The sequence below is a fragment of the Rhipicephalus sanguineus genome, chromosome 5 (genome assembly GCF_013339695.2).
Source record: "Rhipicephalus sanguineus isolate Rsan-2018 chromosome 5, BIME_Rsan_1.4, whole genome shotgun sequence".
Lineage (NCBI taxonomy): Eukaryota > Metazoa > Arthropoda > Arachnida > Ixodida > Ixodidae > Rhipicephalus > Rhipicephalus sanguineus.
In genome coordinates, this window is record NC_051180.1 from 179,842,773 (window position 1) to 179,861,622 (window position 18,850).

Consider the following 18,850-nt stretch of genomic DNA (forward strand, 5'->3'; position numbering starts at 1 on the left):
GGAGGCAATGCAAACCGACGATGTCATGTGATGACGTAATCACGTGACGTGACGTTGTGACGCCACAAATTTTGGCGGTCTGTGATGTCATGAGTACGTCATAAGGTGACGTCATCGTGTGAGGATTGTTTTGCATCACTCGGGTTGAAGCTGCCGACTAGTGTCGCCGACGGTGCATTTTCGCGTTTGATCAGGAATCCAAAGCTTTCATCGTGAACTATTTAACCTTGTTACAGCGTGGTAAAGAATAGTAATAACCAGCCAAAGGGTCCAAAAGAATGATGAGAAGGATCTCTCTTGCTCCTCTCCCTAGACATATTCGCCAATTTTTCCTAGTATTTATCAAGCTGTATTATCGGTGGCAAATGAAACACGAACAGCGGAGCGCGTTCCCCAAGCATTAGGAGCTGTATAATGCGCGCCGTCCTGTCACCACCAATGATAGGCACGCACACCCGATTAGGCAGCCTTGCGCAATCGGAAGCATGAATCTGGCTCACGAGCGGCAAACGCAAGAGCGTATGTACATCTTATCATAAGGGTGCGAACTGTACCACGCGCACCTCTGCTGGCGTTTCATTCGGGGGCGATAGTACGTGTAACAAGTTTTAATGCGCATCCAACTCACCCAATCTACGCTTGTTGTCCGCGATAACCCGCTGGTCGATCAAGTTATAATCTTTATTTTGTCGGCAAACGTTTTGTGTACTTACTGCAATTGGGAGTGGAGTGTGAAATTTCGTTCAAGTCTGTTTACATAACGCTAACTTTTGCCAAAAAACCGTGAAAACGATCGCGATTCGCTCCAAAGCAGCGTAGACTCTCTTTAACTCGATTGGCGGGACGTTCGCGCTTTCACGTAAGCTATTTCAATGCCATCCAGCCCAGTGAGTGACGCTACGAACTCGGTGGCATGATCCTGACCGCGGTGGCTCTTTATATACAGAAGATACGTTAAATGTTAACGTTTCTTAACCTCCTGTAATGCTAGCAGCCATCTAAAGAACTATCATTCACGAAAATACAGCTAGTAATCGGGAAAATATGCTAGAGATCGCGCTGCTCACTCCGAAGTTTTCTTCGGTATATTGGAAAATACATTATAATGCGGCAAATTCTCCTATTGAAGGTCGGGAGATACTCGAGCGCGGCCACATAAATGTACCATTCTCCAAGCGAATTTACCAACATTTCGTGACGGCTGGTGTGTAGGCGAGACTGTGCGATTTATATGGCTCTTAAGTGTATTTGAGATGTGCAAACCATCTTATTGGCTTTACATTCTCAGAAAACTACTCAAGGGAAGTTGACATAAATCACAAAAAGCATCCTCATGAGCACATCTGTAATTATGGGCACTTCTGGATTAGTTTGTCGACGTTTTTATTTGATGTATACATTGCTTCTTTGGCATATATTCCTCTCTAACGTACGTACGAACACATGGTCGTCATGTTACGAGGACCTCTGCTGTTCAGAAATAAATGAACGAAAATTTTCGCCTTTTTGCTCTTCCTGCGAACAGTCCAACATCGTTCAACACGGCAGAGCATGAAACCAATTTTTTAATGGTTACTGAACGAACCGGAGAATATAGTTTACAGATGCTCGGTCGTTTCTACGGTGCTCCACAGGTCTGTGTAGAATAGCGTGTAGTCGTGGACAACGGTTGCCCTGCAAAAAAGATAAAGAGCAAAAATGAGGGCGGTAGCCTTGATGGGACTGAGATGCCGCGCGAAAAAATTAACTCCTTAATACAGTTATGCAAGAACATAGGCATTCCATGTTAAAACCTCAATTACACCATTTCAGCCTGACCGCGTGTACGCGTTATTCGTTTTACATACTCTGCCAACCCTAATACGTGCAGTAAGAAAAATGGCAGCCTTGTGCGTCATATTTGCCGGCAGCGCAACCACACACACAGACAGAGAAAAGAAGCGAAACGGAAAGACAGCGCTGACACTCACAACTGCAATAAAAAGTTTAGTTGTGAGTGTCAGCGCTGTGTTTCCGTTTCGCTTCTTTTCTCTTTCCGTATGTGTGGTTGCGCTGCCGGTAAATAGGAAGTACAACCAACTGGCCAAAGTTTCCGTTTTGTTACAGCCTTGTGCGATCTTCTGGAACACCTTGCTTTTCAACGAAGCTGTTGATTTTTGCCAAGGGGAATTAAATAAATTAGTTTTCGCTTAGTAAATTACATAGTGAAAGGCATTGACAGCATAGGAATGATCTATTCGAAAACTATACAGAACGTTGCACTATAGCTTGTCATATTGAAGATATTCGGCGCAACTTGGCATTCACTCGTAAAACACACTCACATTGACACACGCGTGAGAAGAGAAGAAGAGAAGAGCTTTGCAGCTCATGCTGAAAGGCTTTTGAGTGCTCGGTACCCAGCTATCCTACTGGTATCTATAGCTGAAAAGCTATTAAAACAGATAAAGAGAGACTGCAACTCCGAGGTTCAGCCGCAATCTAACGACCGAGAAAGACCCGTAGTTTTACCCTACGTGCATAACGTTTCCCACCGACTAAAAAAGATAGGGGAGAAAGTCAGCGTCAAAGTGGTGTTTCCGGCGCCGGATAAGTTACAGCGGCTCTACAAAGCTGTCAATCCCCTCAAATCACGTGCCACTGTTTGCTCAACCAAGCACAAAACTCGGTTTGTGCCATGTGAAGTGGGGGTTGTTTACTCGATACCACTCTCATGTGGTAAGAGGTATATCGGCCAAACGGGACGCTACCTTAATGAAAAGCTAAAAGAGCACCATTATAAAATTACACCACCTCCCGCTAAAGGGGACCATGAGGCGAGGCGAAGCCGGAGCACTTGCACGATCGCGTTCCGTTGGCGTTCGTTGGGCATGCTACCGACCTCGCGTCGTGGAACGCGAAGAGGGACGCTACGCGCGTCGTATCTTCCATCTAGCCTGGCCGTCAATTCTCACAGGGCGAGCGGGGAACGCGGTCGATAGGCGGGCGAGAGGGGGGCAGCGTGGGAGAGGAGAAAGAAGCGGTGGGGACGCGCATGCGCTCGAGCTCATCGCGGCGTTGCGCAGGAGAGAATTTCGGCATGTCTAGCCCGCGTTTCAGAAGAAGAGTGGAAAGGGGGAGGGGAGAGGGGGAGGGGAAGGGTAGAGGGAAAGTGGAGAAGGGAGGGGAGAGGGTGAGTGGGGAGGAGGTGTGTGGAGAGGGTATGCGCATGCGCAGTAATGGTGGTCACGCCGCACACCACCACCACCACCACCGGATTGAGCTCCGCCTTAAAATACTTCGCATCTAATAATCACAAAGCAATCCAGGGCCATATTGGAATTCACTGCCGTGATTGTGGATGTTCCCCTATGTTTGATCAATGTGAAGTGTTAAAAAAAGCACCCGTCACAAATCACTCGAGTAATAACAGAAGCGCATTGTATAGCCAGAGCTGGCATCACGTGTATCAGCGCCTCTTCCTTGGCTTTATCTGAACATGAAGTGGCCTTCCTTAATCAGGGAAACCGTCTATAAATCTGTGGTGTGTGACGGTGCGACGGTGTGCCTAATATTGGCGTTGCGTTAGGGTGTTTTTGTATGCTTGCACAAGTCTACATATTTGATGCATTTTGACAATAAAGCTCAGTTGGAAGTTAGCGCTCTGTCCTCTTGTGTCGGTCTGCTAGGCCGTTTCTTCTTCCCCGTAATGCGCTATATCATTTCAAGTACAACGAAAGAGCTTTCTTTCTCTCACCCAACATTGCACTGAATATGCCCTGTTCGCGTTGACTATGAAATTACCGTAGTTTATTGCTCTTTACATACCCTTTAAACGTGGCGTATAGATGTAGCGGGCCACATTCAAACGTTTGCATGGGTAATTTACTGCAAAGGCTTTATTTACGAACCTTCACAGAAAAGACACAGATCATTCGTCACATGCATCACTTTTCCTATTTGTGTAAACAAAATGTCTCGCCTTATTGATCTTCGTGAGTAGAAGAACCAACTGCATGCCCCAGAGCCGGCTCTGGCATGCCCTCTACACCACATGAAAACCGGGAGAGAACACATACCGAGTGGCTCAAACTTCGTAAGTTTGCCTCATAAAACGGTTAGCTGGACTAGTCGGAACACTGAATTTTGATGCATTTCCAGCGCAGTGACCAAATGGAAAAACATGCGCAGGTACAGAAAAGGAAAATAACAGTAAGAACGCTGGTCTTCAAATAATTTCATTGCGCAGGAAGAACTGGCTTTTATGCAAAGTGGCCATGCGCCAACAGACGACGGAACAAAGGATGTGGAGCATTCATGAATGATGTGATTCATCAGTAATAAAGGGTACCCAAATGGTCAAACAGGTAACCTGTTTCCTTTCGCGACAATGCGATCGAGGCAGTGCTTACAGAGTTCCAATTTTCTTTCTAATGCAAAACACCTCGTGAAACAAATGGTATTTTCCGTCCTTAATTGTATGTAGCTGCCAAGAACGCGTGTCCCGTGAAAATTTGTTGTGCATTGGCATCTTCTACAAATGTTAGCTTACAAAGGTCAATTAATGCAGCGACCGGCCTGGCAGATGAGGTATTTGCCACATGACGTGGGGGATGGAATGAACGACAAGCGTTACACTTGTGAAAAAGGGTAGAGTGCTTTTTGTACGCGGGACCTTTGTGTTCGCGCTTCTTCGCAACTCGGCACATACGGGACCGCTTGTCCGGCACCGAAGAGAGAGCACACGAACACAGCGCTTGGCAGCAGCCTTTTTCAGGCGGTGCGATAGCGGTGCACGTAAGGCCTAACCGGTCGTTTATCCGGTTCTGTACGGAAAGTCTTATCCGTGGACCTCTTCCACTTGAAGGAGGCCCTCCCCAACAAAAGCGATAATCTGTGGCGGGAAACCTGCCTCAATCAAGCATTGTGCTTACTCTTGCGAGCTCACAGCCAGCCTTGTGTCCCCACGCCATGAGGACTGCGCAAACTTCGTTGCGACGCCAAGCTTGAACACCTTCGAATAAGCCAAATTGTAATTTAGGATACCATTTTTTATTTGTTTTGCCATGGTTGATACTTCCAACACACGGGTTTTGCCGGGGAAAGACAGATGTCAAGGAACTGCAGGCAGTCTTTGGCAGGCATCTCGTTGGTAAAGTTTACGCCTGGAGTAAATTATTCGGACACATCGAGAACACTACTAATATTTGTTTTAAACTCCTCTGCAGTCCTCTAAACGCAAAGTACCCTATAGTCATTGTAGAAGATGCCAATGCACATCAAATTTTCACAGCACACGTGTTCTTGCCAGGTATACAACGACGAAAAATACTGTTTCGTTCACGAGGCGTCTTGCGTCAGGAAATAAAATGCGAACTGTATATGCACTGCCTCTATTGCATTCCCGCGAAAAGAAACTGGTTACATTTTGGAGAATTTGTCTACCGTGCCTTACTGATGAGTCGCATAAGTCATTCATGTGCCACATTATTTGCTACGGCGCACTCTCACTTTGAATAGATCCTGCTCCTTATACGCAATAAATTATGTTGAAGAGCAGTGTTTCAACTGTTCTTCTACCTTTCTCTGTCTGCTAACTTTTTTTTTTCACTGTTCCCGTATGCGCTGGAAATGGATCAAAATGGTCGTATGAAGCCTCCACATACAGGCGTTCAGCAACACCCGTGCAACTGCTTACTCAGCCATTCGACATTTGTCTGTGTAAAGACCACTGTCACTGTCTACTCCTCCTCAAATGACAAATTTCGCAAATTACCTATATTTTCTCTCAGCAAAATCGTAACAACAATTTAGAACGTCGTGGAGCGCTCCCAGTCTCAATCACAGTTTCGCTTTAGATTTAATTTTCTGAGTCCTCGGGATTCCTAAAAATGCAGTGAAATCAGTAAGCACATTTCATAAAATTTTTGCAGGAACCGCACCTGTTTAAAAGATATGGACTGTTGTCCGATAGGCATCAGTACGTGAAGAGGACAAATCACACTTTCCGTTTGTGTTTTTATCGCTTCTGACCGTGTAATTTCGCGCTTTTACCGCCTCGGTGGTACAGTAGTTACGGTACTCAGCCGCTGACACGAAGGTCGCGGATTCGATTCCGGCCGCGGCCGTTGCCTTTCGATGGGGGCAAAATGCTGAAGGCCCGTGTACTGTGCGATGTCAGTGCATGTTGAACTACAGCAGATGGTCGGAATTTTCGGAGCCCTCCAGCCTCCACTATGGTGTACCTCCTAATCATATCGTGGGCCACGGAAAACAAGAAAAAGCAAAATAATGAGAGAGAAACGAAGAGGAAAGGAATTATTCATGGGATAAGCATTCTCCCTGTGCAACATATTTTGAACATGAAAATAAATTGCTATTTTTTCATTTATGCTGCGTAGCTTATAAAGGTTTACCTTCGAATAGTACACGCAGTAGCGTATTGAAAAGGTGTGTGTTTAGGCTGCGCAGTGTTCAAATAAAACCAAATCAAATCAAAAGAGTTTATTAAGACGAGTATACAAAAAATGCGTACATAATATATGGACCAATAGCCTACGTGGCTAGTAGCTGGTCCAATAGAGAAAATGCATAAAAGTTAGCGATCCATTGCTGTGCTGTCACAGAGGTATCGCCAGGTACAGAAAAAATGTTAAACTGCTAAATATATTGAGTGGATTCAGCGCGATACAACGAGGACAGATGTGAAGAAGGGACACGAACACCGGCGCTGTGTTCTTCACCTCTGTCCTCGTTGTATCGCACTGAATCCACTCAATATCTTCAACAGAATCCAACTCGCCCAAATGTCAGTTCTTCTGCAGTTTAAACTGCTTAGTGTGTTTTCGCACAACGCACAACACAAGAAAAGGACAGAGTGACAACCGACGAATACGGTCGCTGTCTTCGTCGGTTCTCACTTTGTCCTTGTCTCGTGTTGTGCGCTAGATGCTAAACTGCAATATGCAAATATTATCAAGCTTATGTTATTTCATTTAGAACACTATGTCGTCTCTTACGGGCCTGCGGTAAGCGGTCTTGCTACACTGGGAAATTAAATAGCACGCCTGTCAATAAACGTTCTCCTTTTATTTTTTAAGAAACGTTTTGTCTATTTAGAGCACTGCATTCTTAACTTTGGGAGGGATCAAGGAGGACTTCTGTTTAATCCTGCTTGGGAGGTACAAGCTGTCCTCATAATCGCTGCAGCCCGAAGAAGGAGCCTGGCCGTACCGTCAATGGAGCCGAATGAATAGGAGTGACAAAAGGCTGGTCTTCATTTCAGCAGTGACTGTAGCGCAACTTTGTTGGAAAACCTTTTTCATCCGATTATGCTTTTGATTTGAAAGTCCGTTCGACTATGACAAGCAACGAGGCTAATTTACGTAAGAAACGCGAAAACTTGTTTAAAGTTACCCGTTGTTACGAGCAGACACCGTGACAAGGCTGGGACGACCACTACAAATGGTGCCCGCTTGCGCCCGTGGCTTTGACACGTAGAAGCCCAGATATCATTACTTAACGCTTTTCCTTTGCACGTAAGCTTTCTACACAAGCACTAACTAACATCAAATCAATAATAAAGTGATAATTTCATTTCTTTAGCAGTAATTAACCTCAATTGAAAGCGTAATCGAGGCAGGCGACTAAAACGTCGCCTGCGCTGGCGGCGAACAAACGCGGGCAGGCATCCTGCTGTCACGTGCTGTTAAACAGGAAAAGCCATGCGCTGTTTCACTATAACTAGCCTAGCTTATAAGAGTTCATACTACTGATACGGCGCCACCAGGGAAGACGAATGCACACGAAAAAGAGGACACGAAACACTTTTTCGTGTGCATTCGTCTTCCTTGGTGGCGCCGTTTCAGTAGTATGAATTCGTACCAACTTGCCCAGTTGTCAGTCCTTTTTAGATTATAGGGGTTTTGTGTGTCATTCGCTTCGAAGCTGAAGTGAATGCCGTTCGAAAAAGTTACAACTAGCCCGAAATGTAACCCAAGGTGAGGCACTCACACCGGGCAAATGCCGCAACATCATGCAAGGCAAGATCCGCTTGCTTTCTTCCTCTCTATACTTCTCTTTCATATCTTCGTTTATTCTGTCTTTTTTGTCTTTGTTTATTTCTATTTTTTCTTTCTATATGTATTCTTTTGTCTTTCTGGCCCTTTCTATCTTTCTTCTTCTTGCCCTTCTTTCTCTCTCTCTATTTATTGCTTCCTTTGCCTTTCTCTCTCTTTTTTTCCGCTCTCTCTCTCTATATCGTCACGACTAAAAGCTGGTAGGTTGACAGAGGACAACGAAGTGAGGAGCACGAGCAGCAACCACTGTTTTTCTCTGAGGAAGACGACGTTGAAGCGTCTGCTCTTTTGATCTATCAATACAGACTTTGTTTTTCCTTGTCGCACCGTGGTCCTGTGTCCTGTTCTTTGCGCGTTGCGAGACTGGTGGAGATGCTGGACTTTAACGCCTGATGCTCAACACCCGTTCCCCGGAGCCAGTCCGATCACGCAATATTTCTATCCTTCTCTCTATGCTATGCTTTACTCTTTCCCCTCATCTTTCGCTCCTCCTCATCCTCACTTCCCTTTCCCGCTACCTTACTATACTGTACAAGTCTATGCTCATGGATAAAGGTAAAAGGAATACGCCGACAAAAAGGACCTTAAAATAGGCGTTTCGGCTCCCGTACGGGGGCCTTCTTCACAATGGAGCAATTCAAGAACGAGACTGACTAGGTACGACTATGTGGGCGCGTACATAGCCAACTCCGTTCTTCATTGCTTCACAGTGAACAAGGCCCCCGTACGCGAGCAGAAACGTCTGTTATTTTACGGTTATTTTTTGTCGGCGTCTTCCTTTTACCTTTCACCATGAGCATTCCCGACCAGAAGAGTTTTCTTCAACTCTTGATTTCAAGTGTATGATATGCTCTGCTAGCACGCCTGGATAGCCGAGTGATTAGGACGCTCACCTTCGGATCGTGGGTACGCGGGTTCGAATCCCGCCACCTCATCAGAAATTTTCGCATTAATTTTCTCTTTCTTTATATGTTTCTTTTTCTCTGTCTGTTTAGTCGTTGTCTCCTCTCACTCATCAGGGTTATTACAAGACTCGCCGGAGAAATCGGCGCGCGTGTTTTGAGAGTGAAGCAGAAGTTGAAAAGGATGAAGCGAACGCGTTCATGATGATGATCATTACTGTTCGCGCTACCCGGTGCAACGAAAAGGTTAAAGAGCTCCACTCTTAAAAATAGGCAAGGTAGACTTAAAGCAATAACAAACATGTGAGTTTGTTAAAAGAATCTAGGTTGCTCTTTAACACGCCATCCGCTACTCCCTTCAAGCAGAGGGACAACAGGTTTACTGACCAGTTTGGCACGCTGCCGGCCGGTGTGAATGAACGACCGTCCCAGGCGACAGACGTGTCTTGATAATGTGCTTGCCCACAAATTATGGACATTGGAACGGAGTGTCTTATGAACTGTGCATTTCGTGACGTGCAACCACCACAATTAAAGGGGTCATGAAGCACCCCTTGGGCTGATTGAAAAAACACATCCTGCGGAAAGCTGACACGGCTATGAACTGCTCTGCCAAATATTACAGTCGTGCGCGCCGCGTAATGGCCACAAGCGGAGCGCGAAGTTGCCGTTTCCCCAGGCACCCTCTTTTCAAACAGAGGCCGGTTCTCACTCTCGTCGGTGGGCGGGGCGTCTGTCCGCTGTACGTCGCAAGAGACATAGCATGCTTATTGGCCGATAGCCGACGTAAATCGAGAGCGGCGTTCGGATCAGATGCGCTTCTTGCCGCAGGGTGCCGCCACTTGCCGGCGCCGCACTCCTCAGTACACGGTAGCCGCACTCGCGCAAGCGAATCACAGCGGGAGAGCGATCGCGTTTCATGACGCGCGCTGGCGTAACTTCTTTCCCCCATGCCATCCCTCCCTATCTAGCTTCCAGTGCGCTCGTCGGCACGAGAAAAGAGAGAAAGCGCTGGGAGCGTGCGCCAAACCCCCGTAACTCCGCTGATTCTTGACGGATTCGAGAAATATTTGCGGCAATCGATTCGGGAGGCAGTACACTCCGATACTGAGGCCATTAGATCATTACTTGGAAAAGTGGTTCATGACCCCTTTAAGCTGGATAGCATTAACAGGAGCTGTGTTACAATGAAAAGCACACTTTGCATGCAAGAGCCTCATGCCACCAGTGCACAGTAACCGTGCTGTCACGCACAAAGCCTGAGAGGTGAGTTGCGGGTAGTGTACCGTTGTCTGCATCTTAACGACATTTGGAGAGAAAATTTAATAGCGCTCGCATCAGTATGTGTTTCGTAGAAAAGAGCGGCTGTATTCTGAGGCGCCATCCGCGCGGCTTTGACGTGAAAACACCTGCAAGGCACCGAGTAACCGTCGCCACCAAGCTAATAACATAGGAGTGCCAAATGAAGTTAATGTGGCGCGGCCTTACAATACCAACTGTGTGTAATTTGAGGTGTCTTGTCAGCTATATGCATGTATTCAAGCTGTTCTAACTCATGGCTTCAATAGCAGAATCAGGTGCGCTCATACAGACACTGCACCGCGGCGTCGAACTTTGGTAGGCCCACACTCGCTGGCCTACCAACTAGTGTGGGCAGTGGGCGCTCTGTTTATGCTGATATTAATGACTGCTCTTATCAATGTATGTCTTCGAATCTCGATGATCTCCCTTTTGTGTGCATGGAACAGGTATATTTGTATGTTGCGAAGTCCTCGCTTTTCTTAAAATGTCAATTGGTCTTGGTTCTACATTACTACTCGTGATAGTGCTTAGTACGTTGTGACGATGCAGCACTGCGTATTACGTTTTTTCAGCAAACTTCGCAGTCATCCTTCGTGCCGCGCGGCAACCACGTGCGTTCGAGATTATGAATATATTAGGCTGTTTACGTCCTGTTGAGCAATCGCTTGTGAGAGCGGGGCTGCCCTAATTACCGCAAAGTTTCAGCGCACCTGCTTGCTCTCTACTCCCTATGCACGCCGGTGAAGGCTTATGGGAAACTTTATTCTTTTCTCTTTTTTTTTACTCAAGAGCACTCAATGGCTCAGTGAGCGAAAACACCGGCGTTTGCAGCAGTGAAACAGCACCTAGATCCCATTGGCTATGACGGCACGTCACATGCGCACCTACAGCGAGGGTGAAAGAAAACCGTTCCTGCCACGCTGACGCATCAAGCGTTACGCGAGGGGATAGGGCACCGGCGCTTGTCTTGTCACCCTCGTTCTCGCTCTCGGGAGAATGGGCTATCCGCGCGTTCCGATTGCCCGCACAAACTATTCCTTATCTTCTAACTTCGCCTCAGTAATCGTGTTATTGATTAAATGTACAGAGAGCTGAGCTAGTTGGTAAGTATTCATGTTAAAGAGACAGGGCGTGTAAACACGGACACAAGAGAGAAGTGAAGACACCGAAATTGTGGTGTCTTGACTTCTCTCTTGTGTCCGTGTTTGCACGCCCTGTCTCTTTAAGGTGCTATGGGTATAACAAAAATGAATGAAAAAACTTGCGCAGCTTGCACTGAGTCGCTCAAGGCTGGGGCAGCGCAGAGCTGGTCGGCACTCAGCTGGTTCTGGTTTGACTGGGCACCCGTGCACACGCCGATGCACGAAGTGTTCCCGTGATCACATTGCAAATCACGAGTATTGGCTATGTATCCAACGGTATTACCGTGCTCATCTAGGCTTATTTAGGCTTCGCTATGATTAACTTGGTTTAACTATAGGCACAGCCATGCTTAACTTAGCTTTACGCAGCCGCGCCGGCATGATGATCATAATTTCTTGTCTACATCGCGAACCGGACAAATGGCGGGCTCTGCTGTAAAATAAGGAGTCATTCTACTCTGTAGAGGCTGTGTGAAGGCCCAGCGAAATTGTTAAGCACACGACACAGCAATTTCACAAAACAGTCAAGAATGTTACGAACTCTGTTAATAAAGCGAAGCTTGTTTTGAGTTATGGATTTCGGTGGTGGCGGCGGCGGCATCGGCCGCGATAGACGTGACGCAGGTGCCGGACCGAATCAATTCTTTGAGCGTACAGAAATGAGTCCCTCGAATGTGCGCCGGTCACATGCAAATTTATGCGCAGTTTCCTAATAATAGAGGCTCGCTCTATCGTGGGCTTGCCATTCATCAGCCGTCTCTGATATGGCTGTCTTTGCAATGACGTTGTGGAAGTTTCGGCCAACTGGGGTTCTGATCTTTTATCGAGGTCACTTGTCATTTCCCGTTGCCGCATTGCATTGTTGCCTGGTTATGAACGCATGAACATCCTTGTTGCCCGTGCCAACAGAAGTGCTCCGTTGCTAAGCACGTGGGTGAAAGTCCAATTCACGGCATGGAGGAAGGAAACAGTTAGGAGGGTGCATTGCGTAATGCGATAGAAAGAACGAGAGAAAAGTAGTTGGTCAGGCACGCACACGCCACGCTTCCTTCGCCCCCATTCTCCCGATAGGGCAAGTGCTCCTAGTTCCTGTCTCCATCGGCACTGGGGAGCACCGGCATGGCGTGTCCTTTCTACGATGTGCTAGTCTGTTACTCTTAAATCACGTTACCAGGACTTTGTTGAATATGGAGAAGCCGCATTATTCACAGAGCCACCTCGCTCGACAAAGTCTGTCTTTCGAGAAGGGGCAGCTCAAGTGCGTAGTGCGGTTGAAAACTTGTTAAATGCAATATTTCTTTAAAGGCGCAGGTAAGAAAGAGCTCTGAATGGAAAAATTACCCGCGTCTCTTATACACTTTGCTGAGATGACTCGCAAGCCAAGCGCATATCCGCCTTACTATGTATTCAGGGCGTGCACGCACGGCGAAATATGTTCATGACGTTTTGCTGCGTCAGGGGATTCTCATCTTTATCTTCTTTATCGCCTCGGTTTCACGCCTTCGAAAAGACGGAGCTCGTACGCTCGTCTTTTTTTTTAACAGTTTCTAGGCAAAAGTGCCTTCTCGCTCAGGGCAATGATCAAAACTCACACGGTCCCTTAAGAATTCACCTAGGACGACCCGAAGGCGAAAGCCACCTTCTTTTTCTTCTTAGTAGATGCGTTAATCCTCTGCCTCTGCCGCTCCCTTCCGAACCCCCACGTAACGTGCAGAAAGCGTCCGGAGTGGGGCGAGAGAGGATTAATGCGCCGACTTCATGCATGCTCCACGTCATGCATTTTCGTGCCTGCGTTTGTATGCGTGCTTGTGTATATAAACATAAAAAACTGAAAATTTTCAGGAGGGGGTAAGCATCCCCCCCCGTCCCCTGTCGACGCCAGTGCATAAAACTTATACTTCGGAAAGTTCTTCGCCCAGCCAAATGCCTTCCTCTTTAGCGCCAAATAATACGTTTGTGCTATTTCTGTCCCTGTTAGGAGTGGCATGCAGAAGCGACTGCTAGAGCGTAGAATAGGAACTTGCGTGCACTAGCGGTTTGCGTGTACAATTTAGCCGGCACATTGAGCTAGCTCGACAGCGCCATGCCTCCCATCTCCTGGCCCTGGAAAACGTACCACGGGGAGTCGTTATGGTTGCGCGTGTTCATTAAGGCTGACCATGAAGGCACTTCTCTTACGGCAGGCTTTACGCGAAATATTTGTTTTAAATACGAAAAAAAGGGGCACAGAAAATCACCATGCCTCTCACTCAACGACTACAGTGCTTACTTGAAGCGCACACTTCCAGACTTATTAGCGGGGGCTTTCCAGACGAATTTTACGGCCTTCTTGTTGTTGTTGCTCTTGTGGGTTGCACCAGAGCACGTCTTCATCGGCTTGTAATTTTGTCCCGGCATGAAGCGGCCAACGTCGTTGTCCTGCTCGTCCAGCGCCTTCACCAGGAAGCCCCTGAAGTAGGAGCTTTTCGCGAGAAGTTGTACTGCATCGTTCAGAAAAAAAGATGGAGATGATATTGTTGCATGGCCTGCCCGATTATTGTCAGCAACTTGCAAACTACCGACCTTGATGTCGGTTAGTCAGTTGCTACAATTTCACCCTTATAATATAAACTTTTTGCTATTTCTATAGCGGTATTCTATGCGCGACAGCTCCGAGGCATCCTTGATATGGGATACTGTTATCATGTGGCAGAACGTATGCCGTGGAGATCAAAATACTGCTAAACGCGCGGTCGAGGGAGCCCTGCTGCAATGTAACAAAGGGAGGAAAATGACACCTCGCGTTGCACAGCCGTGACTATGGGTGTACACCGTGCATTGTCAACAGTACGTTAATGGGTAGAAACGACTATCGTACAACACGCGCGATAAGGAATTAGATTTGCTGGTTTCAGAGGTGTGCATTGGAAACTGAATTGTCGATCATTTTCCCTGTTGAACGGAGCCATCGCGCATGACAAGCCGTATGTTTATGCGTTGTCCTTATGAAGTTCAGCGTCAGTTGACAGTTAGCGCCTGTATCGCCTCTCTAGGCGATACAGGCGCTAACTGTGTGTGTTTTGCGCTACATCACAACAAAATTCTAACTAGCTTGGTTTCCCTTACTAGTAAACAACGACGGGACACGTTCTGCAAAGTAAATGTATAGGGCAGATAGCCGCACCCTCCTCAGATGATTAGGGGGCGGCCACCCTCCTTGAACAAAGCAGCAAACACCTCTCAGAACATAATTCCCAAGGAACGGCATCGATTGTTTGTAATGACGTAGTGGTTAGTCGCCTATGGCGACACCGAAAATAGGTAATAAAGGCTTCTTCGAAGTGCTATAATTGGAACAGGGTGATTCCACGTAAGATCGAACAAAGATGGCTGGTCGACCTCTCAAATTTATTTCAAAATTTTATATATTATTGCCTGATGAGTGGAAAGAAGAGATCCGCAATTTGTTTTGCCGCTAAAAATTTTTTCGAACCACAGGAAATCAATAATGGCGAAGAGGTGGAGTGGAGCGCTCATCCGCTCCGCTGTTTTGGCCAACTTCCGTTATGATTTGCACAAAATATATTTAAGTTAGGTAGCTGAAATTTATTTACCTAAATATATGCATGTTTTTGCTTCTGCTCAGGTATTTTTAGTTTTTATGCGTAGTGCAGATGTTTTTATAAAAAACCTCAAAGATGGCCCAATCGGCAAAATTTTCTTTACATTGAAGGTCTTTATCTCAAAAATGCCTTGTAGCAGAGGTACAAAAATTCCGCATTACGTTCTTCGCATGCTTATCTATCAAAGTGCCAAATATTGTATATATAACTTTTCAGTAAAAGAGATATGATCGGGCTAAGTTCAAGAAAACACCGAACAATGAAAATTTCTGACGACAACTAAAAAAAAACCCCATTTTTTAAATTTCTTAAACTTTGTCCACTTATTCTCCTCCACATCAGCTTTCACAATCATTAAAAACATGTTGCATAATGTCGTTGCACTAATAGTTACGGTGCCTCCATTGAGACCCTTAGGCAAGGATGGGCAATTCCGACTTCTTGCCCAGCAAGTGTATAAAATGCAGGCAGGATTGAATTTCTTTTTATTAAAAGGCCAGCAGGTGCCTAAAAAGGCGTCGCCGGCCCTGAAGACCTTAATTTTGAAAATATTTGGTCACTGCAGCGGCCACGAGCGCGGGGCTACCGATCAGGCGCGCGCGCACCCGAGATGCTCGTTGTAAGAGACGGCGCAGTGAGAGCTCGTTCTCGCGTCCTCAGACCGATTGAGTTCGAAACAGCAACACCTCTCAGGTGACTTGAACGCACGTGCACTGGAGCTTCGCTATTCTATCCACCCTCTGTTCGCATCTCAGCTAGGCGCTGATAACACGGCGGAGATGGAAGCAAGATGAAAACTCTATAAGGGAGCTATTAGCGCTCGCTTCAAGCATGCTGCTGCCACAGAAACTGCGCTGCGCCAGTTGCGATCAGTGGAAAGCATGAACGTGGCGCTCCAGTGGCAAAGCAAAATATGGATTGTCAAAGGAAAGAAAAGCAAAACTATCGGTAACCGGATGCGCTTGCCTATATTAGATGTCGGCAGCAGACGGCCTGAACTGGCCGCGCGTTCGGTGCGCTGTTCACACTTCATTCGGCGCGGATAGTTCTTGTGCTTTGCTCTTACTCTACCCCTCCTGTGCGTCTCATGACGAGAAAGTATAGCTCTGAATGAGTCTGTTGTGGAGACTACCTTTCGAAGCACAAGAAGCTTAAAGGAGTACTGACACGAATTTTTAAAAATTTCGTAATGTTGCTCTAAATAAAAATACTGGTGTCGAGAAACCTAAAACGACTATTGTGGTGCCTGGGAATGCATCCTATATATTTTAAGTAGCGCCACCTTAAAAAGACACTTTCGGTTTCGATATCGAGGGGGTGGCTTCTCAGTGTCGTTTCATAGCAGTGTGACGTCACGGAGATACAGATATTTGCGACGTCCTAGCGGGAAATCCGTCATCTGCTCGTGGTGCAATAGACAACGATGAGTAAATTGTCGTCCAGTGACCCTGACAGTGATTTCTACGACTTAGGCTGCATGCAGGACGCAGAAGCCGCGAACTCGGAAGAACTGTCTTGACTTGTCGGGATAACGTCCTTGCAGTGTGGCTGGCTTGCAAATGCTCAGCGACGAAAACTTCAAAGTCAAATTAAAATATTTTATACGTGTTCTCCGACTCCAGTGTGTGGACAGCGTGGACACTGTATACCAACGAAGCAAAAAATGTCCCTTTTGCGATGTCTCAAAATCGTGTCAGTACTCCTTTAATTATTGCAAAGAAGCCAAAATTTCGCAGAGTTACCGACCTAGACATAAATGCTTTGAAGGAACGTTTAGCGCCCGAAAGATCAGTGAATGTCAGTGAGACGGACTACTTGTGCTACGCGTGCTTTTGCTACCACTGCAATGAAAGATCTTCACGGAACGCACAGTTTGACGATGACATTCTTATGCCCCCTGAAAAAGAAATCGACGCAATTAACCAGATCGCTGCGACTACCGGTGCACGTGCGTTCAAATCACCCGAGAGGTGTTGCTGTTTGGAACTCAATCGGTCTGAGAACGCGAAAACGAGCTCTCACTGCGCCGTCTCTTACAACGAGCATCTCGGGTGCGCGCGCGCCTGATCGGTAGCCCCGCGCTCGTGGCCGCTGCAGTGACCAAATATTTTCAAAATTAAGGTCTTCAGGGCCGGCGACGCCTTTTTAGGTACCTGCTGGCCTTTTAATAAAAAGAAATTCAATCCTGCCTGCATTTTATACACTTGCTGGGCAAGAAGTCGGAATTGCCCATCCTTGCCTAAGGGTCTCAATGGAGGCACCGTAAACTATTAGTGCACGACCATTATGCACATGTTTTTAATGATTGTGAAAGCTGATGTGGAGGAGAATAAGTGGACAAAGTTTAAGAAATTTAAAAAATGGGGGTTTTTTTTTAGTTGTCGTCAGAAATTTCATTGTTCGGTGTTTTCTTGAACTTAGCCCGATCCATATCTCTTTACTGAAAAGTTATATAAATTCAAGATTTGACACTTTGGTAGATAAGCATGTGAAGAACGTAATGCGGAATTTTTGTAGCTCTGCTACAAGGCTTTTTTGAGATAAAGACCTTCAAAGTAAAGAAAATTTGCCAATTGGGCCATCTTTGAGGTTTTTTATAAAAACATCTGCACTACGCATAAAAACTAAAAATACCTCAGCAGAAGCAAAAACATGCATATATTAGGTAAATAAATTTCAGCTACCTAACTTTAATATTTTTGTGCAATTCATAACGAAAAGTGGGCCAAACAGCAGAGCGGATGAGCGCTCCACTCCACCTCTTCGTCATTATTGATTTCCTGTGGTTCGAAAAAATTTTTGGCGGCAAACAAATTGCGGACTCTTCTTTCCACTCATCAGGCAATAATATATAAAATTTTGAAATAAATTTGAGAGGTCGATCAGCCATCGTTTGTTCGATCTTACGTGGAATCACCCAACATCACTAAAATTGGCCGCTGCCGCTTACAGGAATGAAGTAGGCCCTATGGCTTTGTTTTTGCGTTTTATCGCATTGTAGCGGGCAAGAACTTAAAGTGATAGTTAGAAAGAGTTAGTAACGTGCCGTGAGCATAAGTAAATGTGGTATCACGTGCCACAAAGAAAACGACTGCCTTCGAAGGCCTATTTAAGGCATACAGCCTAAAAGGGGCAGCTACAGTGCCTTTACGTTTTACATAGCGAGTCACCACCACCTCATATGACATTGGACACTGCAGCACACATTACGATACTTTTGCTGCACATGTTGAATTTTTCAGGCATAGAAAAATCTGACTTCCACCAGAGGTTTATTTCAGAAAGCACGCACATTAGTTGCGACAGAAATGCGAATATGTACAAGCAAAACAGGAAATACAAAGTACTGCGCAAAAAAGAAGGAAACGTCATAACGAAGGTGAACCGTGGTATAGCAGACAACACCACAAATAGATAATCTAGCTTCTTAGTGGTGATTACAACTGCCAGCTAATGCAGGTGTAATCAAGACAAGCCATTTCGGCTGCTGCCTGCTAGATAACGGTTCACTTCTGTCATCAGGTTTTCTTGTTTTTTTTTTTTTCGCATTGCTAGCGTTTTTTTTCTATCTTTGTGTCATTACTTTAGCGCGTGAATTCCCCCCCCCCCCAAAAAAAAAGAAAGAAAAAGAAAACTGAGTTGGAAGCTAGCGCCAGTTCGTGTAATGTCATCTCTCTTCGTGCGCTAGTTTCTTTTTACAAGCTTTTAAATTTCTTGTGCAATGAAGTACCAACTAAAAAATGAAGTACGGTAAAATGAAATAAGCACGCGCAGCGCAGGCTGGGTTGGAGATCATTGCGGGAGGCGTCGCCTTGCAGTAGACATAATTATAAGCTTTAATAGTG

General features: G+C 46.1%; 1 protein-coding gene across 1 annotated transcript in view; it reads right to left on the reverse strand.

The window, feature by feature from the left end:
- Nucleotides 1-1,598: 1,598 nt before the first annotated feature.
- The window catches only part of LOC119394477 (putative defense protein 2), a 46,295-nt gene continuing 29,043 nt past the window's right edge, over nt 1,599-18,850 (reverse strand). Inside the window, exons 3-4 of the mRNA XM_037661776.2 lie at nt 13,673-13,883; nt 1,599-1,674 (exon numbers count right to left, since the gene is read on the reverse strand). Coding sequence (XP_037517704.2) covers nt 1,599-1,674; nt 13,673-13,883 — 287 coding nt within the window. The remainder of the gene's footprint in view (nt 1,675-13,672; nt 13,884-18,850) is intronic.